The 11,497-nt window shown below is 37.2% G+C and overlaps 1 protein-coding gene across 2 annotated transcripts; it reads right to left on the bottom strand.

Annotated features, from left to right (window-relative positions):
- Window positions 1-291: 291 nt before the first annotated feature.
- On the bottom strand, window positions 292-6,326 carry tph1a (tryptophan hydroxylase 1 (tryptophan 5-monooxygenase) a). 2 transcript variants are annotated; one of them, XM_029433825.1, is made up of 11 exons: window positions 6,163-6,326; window positions 3,963-4,097; window positions 3,590-3,773; window positions 3,394-3,494; window positions 3,227-3,294; window positions 2,941-3,140; window positions 2,446-2,581; window positions 2,227-2,353; window positions 2,031-2,126; window positions 1,418-1,551; window positions 292-1,293 (listed from the first exon to the last, which is right to left on the bottom strand). In XM_029433825.1, exons 1-11 carry the CDS (start codon window positions 6,250-6,252, stop codon window positions 1,119-1,121), a joined length of 1,446 nt encoding a protein of 481 aa, XP_029289685.1. In that variant the 5' UTR covers window positions 6,253-6,326; the 3' UTR covers window positions 292-1,118. The 2 variants fall into 2 exon arrangements, with proteins under 2 accessions (XP_029289685.1, XP_029289687.1); XM_029433827.1 differs by having other exon boundaries at window positions 2,941-3,137.
- Between the last annotated feature and the right edge of the window lie 5,171 nt (window positions 6,327-11,497).

Here is an 11,497-nt window from a genome sequence, read left to right as displayed (position 1 = left end):
ACTGTGGCAACACCAAAATGACAGTCAGTGTCACAAAATTGATTTTTAGATAAAGATGTGATGTGGCCTTTGTGTCAAACGGAAAATTATTTTCAAGGCATTTAATTGAAATTACAACATTTTTAATCTGAACATAACTATTGTCATCACTTTCAGGGTCCTCACTGTCATCATTCTGCAGCTCCATGATCACCATAAGCGTTCAGTATCCATAACCAAACCACCACCACGAGGACATCAAACAGTCTCAAGTAAACAGGTAACAATTCAACACACTGTGAAGACACAATGAACATTTTATTAATTTATTTTTTCAATAGTTTCAACACATAGTCTACCCATAATGTCTATATTTCTTTACAGTAGAAAAAATATGTTTTGATTTCAGGAGTACTACAATTATATTCACTTCAAGAGGAGGTATTTAAAATCATCACTTTAAAATAAAATAGGTCAGGGTACATGGGCCGAGTCTGTTGTAATCAGTAAAGAAAACGTTCTTATAACACCAGTTTTCACTTTCATAATTTCCCTCAAGAGCAGACAAAAAGGAACATGATACGCACACCAAAAGAATACAAACAAGGTACATTTTATACATATCACTGAAGTGAGGAAGATTAAAGAAGAAGAAGAAGAAGAAGAAGAAGAAGAAGAAGAAGAAGAAGTAGAAGAAGAAGAAGAAGAAGAAGAAGAAGAAGAAGAAGAAGAAGAAGAAGAAGAAGAAGAAGAAGATGAAGAAGAAGAAGAATGAAATACAAAAACATTCACATGATAATATACAACAGCAGAGTTTAACATTAGGATAAGGAAACCACATCTGTGGATGTTTTAAAAGGGTACTTTGACTGAAGCAAAACAGTATCTCAGGTTAAGCAGCTCTTTGGGTTTGTGCAATTTACTGATTTCAGTGGCTGAACATACCTAATGTGCCTCTGTAAATTGTATAAGCCATATACCATGCAGTGAGCGCAACAGAGCGTTTTGTCAATAGCAGTGCACATTCATTGTACTGACGAAGGGCGATAAACAAGTAGTATCTCTACAGCGGTGCTTGGGGGTGACACAGCGAGTGTTGAGGGACTGTAGGTGGATAACTTCAACTGACATGTGGGCAGTCAGACACCCAGCTGCTTGTTCAGCCGGCTGAGGGCGTCACCGACGATGTCAAGCTCGTGCCGGAGCTCCTCCACTACGCTGTTGATGCTGGGAGTGTCTTTTAGCACATCCACACTCTGCGTGTAAGGGTTGTATCGCACTGTGAAGGGACGCCTGATGGTCTTGGCAAACTCCCTGAAACAAACATAACATCAACATTTAAAGATATGTTAGTAGATATTTAGATAACGTTCATCTATCCGTGTAAGATCTATTATTATGAATATATTATGTCAAATTACAGAGAAGCCGAGCTCACCTCATCTTGACTTTGGCCTCCTCAAAGCTGTCTGACACAAAGTAGACATCCTGAAATGTTGTGATGATGCATTCTTGTTTGGATGTAACTTTGGGGTCAAAAGGCATTATCCTTGCATTGCCAGATAGTGCATGCTGTAATAGATAAACATGGTACAGATGTTGAAACCATTGTATGTAAACAGGAGCACACATCTGGGCCACTTGATGAAATGCAAATGTATTTAGCTGTTTTAAATTAAAGAAGAAAATATCAATACACTTGAGTATCGCAATATTATGTTTTGTGATACTGTATCGAATCTCAAAACCACTATTGATTTTTAATTAATAGTTTACATGCAACGATTTGTGGAAAACAGTGGCTCAGATTGCACAAAAAGTAGTGTTATGATGTTGGATGTTTCAGGGTTAAATGCAAATGCAGATCCCAATGTTCTGATTGCATAACACTTGTTTTAACTCAGTTGTTATGTATATAGAGGTGTGCTCTTTAGATTAAATCACAATATAATCCCTGCTAAAATTGTCGCAATATATTAAATCGTAACCCCTTTTTCATGATATGTATCGTATCGCCAGATTCTACACAGCCCTAGTTAAAATGTGTTTACCTTCAGCTCACTGATCGATGACAGCAGTCCTGCTCCATAGGCTCGCAGCTGCCCTTCTTGTTTGCATAGCCCAAACTCCACCGTAAAGAAATAGCACTGTAACATAAGAGTCAATAAAACAAACAATTATGACCATTAATCTAGATTTTGAATTTGAGAATAAGAAATTGAATTTGATTTGATCAGTGTCACTCACTGTGGCCAGTTTCTGGACTGACTCGTCCGAGGCTCCGAGGGAAGCGAGACCAATCTCCTGAGAAAACTGGGCGAAGCTGGGCTCTGCCAGCAGCGGGACGTGACCCAGCAGCTCATGGCATGTGTCCCTTGATCATGAAAAGAAAACAGAATATTAGGACCAAAATTTAGTATGAACATTAACGTCTCTTTTCTAAATATAGCACTGTATATTACTCACGGCTCTGGGGTGTATAAGGGGTCGGAGCTGTGCCGCACATACTGGGTGCAGTGGAAAACGCGGAAGGCCAAACCAGCGAGGAAGTCACGTGGAGACAGATAACCAGCCACAGGCCTGATGGTGAATCCAGTGCGTTCTGAGAAAATAAGACATTTGAAACACAGATGAGTGAGTGACCACATTTTAGAGCTGCAACGATTACTCCCATCAACAGAAAAATAATTGGCAACTATTTTGTTAATTAATTAGTTAAAGTCATTTTTCATGCAGAAATGGAAGAAAATGCAGTTTTCAGCCTGAAATATGAAGATTTTCTGGCTTTCTCTGTTTTATATAATTTTAAACTGTATATCTTTGGGTTTCGGACTGACAAAACAAGACATTTAACACGTAAGACTTTGAAATACTTGAATGGACACGTTTCACTATTTTCTAGAATTTTCAAGATCTCTGAAAATTACATTTCAAATATTTTATTAAAAATTAAAAACCTACCCTTGAGGAAGCGTGACACATCTTCCAGCTGAGGGATGTTGTCCTCTCGAAATTCACAGTATTTGGACAGCAGTGGCAGGTTCTTCAAGTATTCCCGGCAGGCGTGAGTGGGGTACAACTTGTTGAGCTCCCTGTACACAACTCCCCAAGTCTTCACTTCCTCCTCTGTGAACTCAATACGAGGAATGGGATCCCCACTGCCACAATAGAAAATAATTCTATGAGTATCAAACAAAAAGTTCACAGGTTTTTAAAACAACCATTAAAATATACAAGAAATTCTCACTGCTTGTAGGCCATGGCGAGATCAGCAAAGTACTTTCGCCTTTTCCTGTAGACATTGTCCTTGAAACCCTGTTGGAGGGGACAATAGATGGATATGAGAATGCTTAAAATGTAAGGTGTTTGCATTTCTTTTATTGTCGACCAGTTGTCTGATTAGTGCCGACATACCGGATGATCCGCATCCAATTCAGAGCCATACATCAGGACACGGTTAGCACACTTGTCCAAGTCTGAAATCTTCTTTGGGAACCAAGGTACATTACACATATCTGAGAAGAGCGAGAGAGGAAACAAATAGTTGTTTGCTGATAATACGGTCCAATATAAAACATTTGTAATACAGTGTCTGCGTGATTTAATTTACCTTCTTCATCTAGACAGGAGTTATCTGGGGGCTCCATATCAACCACGTTCACATGCTTACTAAGCAGCTGGATTATTTCATTCAGTTGTTCGTGGTTGCTATCGCAGTCCACAAAAAATTCAAACTCAGAGTTGCGTCTTTTGGATTTTCTGGACTCTATGTGTACAAGGTTGACATGGTTTTCCTGCAAGAAACATGGAGAATCATTTTTAAGGTTTGTACATTTGCTTTGAACAAGTTACTGGCAGACATATAAAGGTTATGCATGGCATATATATGGTATGAAATGTTCTGTAATGTAGAAACAGTATTCCAAATAAATACATTAATAGATAGGAACAGGAACCATGAGTAAAATAACAACTGTGCACACCTGGAAGAGTTTGAGCGCCTTCACTAGTCCTCCCACTTCATTCTTGAGGGAAAAGATGATTGTTGCTCTCCCTTTCTCTGATGTGTTGTTTTTTTCAGTGTTTTCTTCAATTTTTGTGAAGGTTGATTTGTTTATCTGAAAGCAGTAATGAAAGACTTAGATATTCATCTGTACAAACACAAGATATCATCCTCATTCAGAAGCTAATAGTGGCTATCCTCTGTTGTTAATATGAGCTGATATTCAACTTTTGATTATTTCATTTAGCATTACAAATATATGGAAATTCCACTTTGCCTTATAGTGAAAGAACTAAATGCAAATGCCGCATTTTCTTAACATGCTCTGTGCTTCATAGTTTCATTAACCTTTCAACATTGTAATTAAAGAGAAATGCACTGTTACCTAATTTGGTTTATACCTAAATTGCAATGTCACAACATTCATGTCCCTGCATGACTTAACTATATGGGCAGGTAATGATATAATGCATAACTTCTAATCACTTAAGAGCCTCTATAGCCATCCAAAAATTATATGAACATATTGATGAACATGCAACACCCGCAAAAAGTAGTAAAGAGTCACAGAGAAATGCTGCAAGGGTATCTAAAGATTTCATCCTGAAAAGGAAACACGGGTTGTTTCTTTACATTCATAACGATGAAGCGGTTATTATGTTGCATTATATACATGTAGAGACACGGACGAGATTAGTGACCACAGGAGGCTAACCAGCCCCTCTTGTGTGTTTCAGCACCTTGGACAGCGCTCTCTCATTGACGCATGCTGTGCGCGCGCTGCAGGACATGCGGAAAATCTTTAGACACTTTAGTTGTAGCATAAATCTGATTCTGACAGATTGTATTCCTTTTTTTATCCTTTCGAAATATAGTATCTTCACACTAATGGATACAACTGATTTGAGAAAGAGGAGTAAAAATTCCTAAATGTTTTCATTCATTTTGTATTCCTTTCGAAATATAACATCTATACAGTCTAATGGATACAACTAGTTTGTGGAAGAGGAGTAAATCTGTAAAAAAAATCAATAATTTTCTGCGTACCATACTCTGCCCTTCGAGTATTGTGTAGACAGCGCGGCATGCCAGTTTTCGGTGGAGCCTTGTCGAAAGTATCCCTGAAAGCATTAGTGTATGGAGACTGTATCAGGACGCTCCCCAGGGTCAACTCTTTGCGTCTCGGTTTAACGAAGATGAACTTGTCTGTCTCAAATAATCGCTTTACTGCAATCTCATTTAGACAGCAGGGAAGCCTATTATTAGCTCCCTGCATGTTGAGGTCTTATCAGACATTATGCAGCGTTTAATCACCGCAGCGTGCAGGATTTAGGCTGCAAAGTGCCATGATTTTACGTACACTTTTATCATCCGCTAGTTATTTTCCCTTCACTTTTTTGTATCTAACGTACACAGCATTGCATGTATTTTAACATGCACATTAAAATAACCATGTGATTATTCTAATTGTTAATCTACAGTGAAGACTAATTATAGCTGCTTATTTAAACCAATTTGTTTTTCTTCTTTGTTCCTCATTGTTAAAGACAGAAGATTGTTGTTTCACAGTTATTCCCTTTTAGATATAATTGAATTTGAAGGCCTAAAATCCACAAAGAACCCTGTGTTAAAGACGTATACAAGTTTGTAAGTGAAGGTTAAAGACACAATCGGATAGCCACAGGTGGGAGAACAATTTGTCTTCAACTTGTTCGACAATAACTATTTCCTCATAAAGTCTATGTGTGTATACCTTGAAATGAAATGTGTCCTGTCAAGTCCTTTTTCGTGTGCGCAATGGAGACATCACAGACACTGCAGGTTGGTCGGTTTATCTTTTATCTCTTCTGTCCTTTATGTGGAAATCAGTGGATGGTGTACAGATTACGCAAGAACACGTCTTTTATAACATGCAGTCCAGAGGTATCCCACTTTAAACCTATTAACCCCTTTGACGCAAACTACACAATAACAAAACGGCTTAAATTAATCTGCGCTGACGAGAAAGTGAAGTCTTATTTATTAAGACGAACCGGACCGACCTCCCCACCTCTGTCAAAAAAGGTCTCACACGAAAACATGACAACACACTTTAAAACAGGGCAAAACATCAATGCTGCTGGCAGATGTCCATTTCAAATGATTAAATATATAATTGTTTTTATCGAAGAAGTTCTTACCTCATTGTTCAGCAGTTTTTCTTCAAAGCTAATGTTCATGGAGTCAAAAGACCTTCCTCTACGTGGTCCTTCGTTTTTGTTTGAGTACATGTTAAAGTGATGCTGGGTAATTTGTCTTTTAATGTGTTTCTTGCAGGTTTATTATCTTGATAACCCTTGCTATGTAAAGTGGGATGTCTACCCCGAGAAGCAGCGCGCTTTGCTATTTAACTACGGAGAGAAAGAGGAGGGGGCAATAATCTCGCTCACAACAGCAAATGGAAAAACAGCGCACGGCTCACGTCATTAGGGGGAAAAAAAGGTATCTTTTCTTTTACCTAAAGGCCTGAAACCGCTTCAATGAGATCAATCAAATTCTTATTTTAGTGAGAGAATCAAATACCCTATTGAACAGTTTTTTATTACATATGTATGTATGTATGTATGTATTTGAGAAAAAAAGTGCAGCAGTATCATACAAATATATAAAGCAAGGCTTATTGCTATGTTTAGTTATGTTACACTCATTTGCAAGCACTTAATAATTCAAATTTAATATGCCATCATATTGAGATTGAACATATTTAGTTTGTATGCAGACCTGATCATCTACTGTGGACTCCTCTTGTTAACACTGGCAGTTAATTATACTTGTTTGTTGACACCTTGAGAGTAGGAAGAGGTCAAGGTTTAAGAGGATTCAAGCGTAGCCCACCTGCCTTCATGGTACTGTAATCCAAAGATTTAAAAATCCTCTGCACTGTAAGAACCTCTGGGTTCTCGTGCACATAGCTTAAATATCCTGCATGTTTTCCTGTTTTTAACTGTGAGCCTTTTAGTAAGATCAGTGGAAGAAGCTTCAGAGGCCTCTGCAAACAGAATCAAGATGAGGGAGCACTGAACTTAAAGAGGCCTTATTACTTTAGACAGATAACACCATTGTTCTCTCTAAGCTCCAGTCACCTCATAAGTAGGACAGGTGTGACGTCTTTGTCCGTCATACCTTTTTAGCTCCTCACAGCTCTAATGCAGTGATACATGTGGCTGATGCACATGCTGTTTGTCTCAGGTGGTCCTGGCCTGTGTCACCCGTAACATGCACTGCATGCAATTTACTCAACAAAGGAGGCAGTGAAGGGAACTTCCTCCTCTCAGGGACTGAATTCAGATCTGCTCTCAGATGTTGTGTTCTCTGTACCAAGGCCAAGCTTTCATTATGCAGCCATGTTTCAGAATAGTGAAGCCTTGTAAACTTATTATGTGGGAATCCTGTCTGTTCTGGTGGTCGGTGTAGGCCATTAAAACACATCCGTTCACATTACCAGAGGAGTCAGTCTTCTCCTGCACAAAGAGCCTCTGCAACAGTAACTACATGTACCAGTATGTATTTCTCATTAAGTTTACCCCCCTTTAACATCCGCAAAGCATGAGAGAACATGTTTACATGAATGTTGGCTTAAGCTTTTTATCACCTCCACCTACAGAAGGCAAACATTTCTGCCTCAATGTGCAAACACAATATACACTGAGCTACAAGACACAACAGATGAACAACGAATATTTTGTACAGTTGAAAGGTTAGCTGAAACATCTGCTTAGAGTTAGTTGCAGTGTTGCACTTTAAGCAATTATAACAACAGCAAACAAATGTATTATCACAGCAATCTTATAAAAACATAGGAGTCACTCTCTGGTTTCTGTTGGCATCATAGGAAATATTAGGGTTGAAACAGTTTGTCTATTAATTGATTAGTCGATATGAATCAAATCAACTGGCAACTATTTTCATTGTCAATTAATAATTTAAACATTATCTGGTTTTACCTCCTAATCGTTAGCTGAATATCATTTGGGTTTTTGGACTGTTGGTCAGACAAATCAAGCACTTTGAAGACGTCACCAATCACCTCAAATGTTTTATTTTTCAGACATTTTATAGACTAAACAATTAATCTGTTTATTAAAAAACAAGCTGTACAAACATCGATAGATTAATCAACAATGAACTTATTCTTAATTGCAGCCGTAATAATAATAATAATAATAATAATAATAATAATAATAATAATAATAATAATAATAATAATAATAATAATAATTTGCCGTCCATTCACAACAGAATATGCTCGTGATTGTCACAAGCAGTTAACTATGCTGCTGCTGCCTAAAGCAAATACCAAGAGCGTTGCAGACCATATACACGCGTTAACCCGGTGACTAATACATGGAGAAGGTTGAAATGTTTCTTCTAGAATGGGAATTGTTGCTTATTTTCCAAGAAGAGCGAAATTCATGATTCAGTAATGAACTGTTCCTTTCATGAAGCTTCCACACAGCAGCATCAAGCACGTACAAATCTATTTACAGTATAAACACATTTTCACAGACAACACTCTTCTCCCGATGCTCTGGCCGCGTCTTTGATCTCCTCGTGTCTTGACAGCTCCTGGATCAGATCTCCTTTGTTTAATGTCAACTTCAGAGGCTCACAGGTTTACAAATCATGCATTTGATCTGCTACTTTCTGCAGCACACTAACTGTAATATTACCTTTTTATTAATGAAAGTATTTTTAAACAGTTAGTACTGACTCTCATTGATAATGTGATCTGGCTCGGTCTGTGTCTGATCTTCAGAGGGTAATTGACACAGGTGGTTTGAGATGCCATGAGCCATCGAGTACCCTGACAGGAGTCAGAGAGGGCAACATGAATAAGATGCTCTCCTGGCCCTGACCTTATGTGGATAGTGGTCTCCAGATAATTAGCTTCAAGGATGAGATAAAATAAGTGAAGTCAGCCATTAATAACATTTTCCAAGGGCAACACGTAGTTCATTCTCACCACTAGTCCATCTAAACTATAGCAGCAATATTTTCCCACATTATATTCTATAAATTGTGCAAAACATACTTTGAAAAATCCCAAATTCAAAAGGTTGTATGTACATATGTTCTTTAAATACCCTTATTTGTATATCCATCAAAATACGTGTGCATTTTCTGTAAACTAGATGTTTCCTTAGTATTTCTTGCTCCTCCTGCTGAAGCTCCTGCGTGCTCCATTGCAGTCAGACAATGAGAGTACTCAATACATTCACACATCTCATTACTAAAATGGAAAGGCTGTCTTTAAAGCTTCCAGTAATAAATAACAGTAATTAACAGTAACAGCCACTATGCGTATGTTTTCGTTGATGCTGCGCGTCAGACATGTCTGAGAGCGTCAGGGCTTCACCAAGTCTGACAGTCTGTCCCAGATCTGTTCACTTCAATCAGAGGGATTTACTCACAGTGTCTGAGCATCAAGCTGCAAGAGATCTCTCTGACTAATCTCACCCCTGGGACTAAGAAACTGCCCCCATGAGCATTAGAAAGTATTAAAACTGCACTGCATGTCACTGGGCATTTTAGAAATCCAGGGCTGAAGTAATGAATGAAATTCACTCTCTCTACTGTAATCGTAGACTATATTAATATTCTCAATTCTGTCATTTTACTTTTATTTATAACAGTTACACATAAAAAAAATGAAGTGTTACAAAACCAAATAGGTCGGATTTAATACAGATAAGAAAAACTGATTTTTTATTTTTACAAATAGGTCAAAATTAAAAAGCTACCACTTCAATTTAAAAAACATTATTTTTTTATATGGACGACAAAAACTGAGTTGGCTGTTTACAATAGAGCTGCACAAATAATCGATTAATTAATTAGCTGTCAAAGTATCTTTTAAAGAAAAGAAAAGTAAAAATGATCTGATTTCAGGTCCTTAAATGTGAATAGTAATAGTAGTAACAGTAAACTTTGAGTTCTGACCCAAACAAGACATTTGAGGACGTCATCTTTTTGGAGGCTTTAGGAAACACTGATCAACCTTTACAGTATACAGACCAAGAAATCAAGAAAGAATCAAGAAAATAATCAACAGATTTATCAACAATAAAAACTGAAATTAGTAACAGCCTTAGTTTACATGCAAAACATTTATATGAGCCAAAGACAAACTACTATAACATGATGAATCTATCAATGAATGAAAGAAACATCGGTATAGTGGGACATATTTTTGATTAAGTCTGTTTTTTTTAACATACTTTATTTCTACTTATTAAACACTTCTGCAAAGTCTCAGTCTTTCTACTTGAGTGGATGTTCAGTCTTCCTTTCCACTCTGTATTGGCGTTATTTGAATTTCCAGAGAATTCAAGGTCTTCTAATAACACTTCATCAATATAGTTGCGGTCTTTCATCTGATCCTGAGCCTTGTTTGAACAACTAACTAATCAGAGCAGTGAATGGTCTGCTTACGTACACTTCCTGTGTCAGCACTACATCTCTTTAATTAGCTCCGATTCTTTCATTGCAGAACAAACAGCAGCATATGCCGCATGGTGACAGGCGTCAGCGGTACACAAGGACAGGACAGGACAGAGCTGTGCCCATAAACACCTGCCACATTCAAAATAGAGACGCAACACAAAAACAATGCTAGAGATTGAAAGATGATCACTGAAAGTCCTGTGCATTTAATCTGGAAAGCTTTCTGAATGTGTTTTGATTATAAAGTAGATGAGATGATTACTTAAGAGGTATATTAATCTAATACATTTTACATATTGTATTAAATATTTCTTCAATACAAGCACTTCAAAACATAATTTCAAAAATAAAGTCAGTTTTACCCAGAAGTTCTTTTTAAAAAGCAAATACATGAATTTACGCAGTATAATTGTTTTGTTTTTTCCTGCTTTCGCATAATTTAGCTTACAAACGTAATAATATAATAACTAAAGGATATAATGTAATGCCTCTATGCATAAACTGGTTGATGTACATGTGTCTGGATGAATTAAAACATAAATGTACATTCATGCTTACAAATATTGCATCACACTTATGTCTGTTGCTGTTGCTGTTGTTGTTGTTGTTGTCCTGCATTGTAGCACCTTGAGATTACTTTTATCTTGGAAAGGCTCTTTACAAATAAAATGTATTATTATTATTACACTCACTGAAAAACTAAAATATTTAAAAGTATAATTAGTTAGTTTTTTATTGATTTCAGGATAAATCTGCCTAATATCTCAGATTATATTTGTTGATATATAACCTTTCTACTTCGGCATAAACGAGGTTGTGTTGGTGACAATGTGGGAAAAATGTTGCACTGCCATTGACAAAGGTTGTACATTGTGTATCGCATCCTTCCTGTCTGGTTTATCATTACAGCATAACATAAGGTGGTTGAAGAAGCAGAACAGGAAGTTAAGGTAAATGCAAACACCGACGTCACAGCATCACTTTTTGCGAGCAGGAAACGTCAGTCTTTGATATTCAGATATCACGAAGGGG

Source organism: Cottoperca gobio, chromosome 6 (genome assembly GCF_900634415.1).
Source record: "Cottoperca gobio chromosome 6, fCotGob3.1, whole genome shotgun sequence".
Classification (NCBI taxonomy): Eukaryota; Metazoa; Chordata; class Actinopteri; order Perciformes; family Bovichtidae; genus Cottoperca; species Cottoperca gobio.
This window is presented reverse-complemented; position numbering and strand designations above follow the sequence as displayed.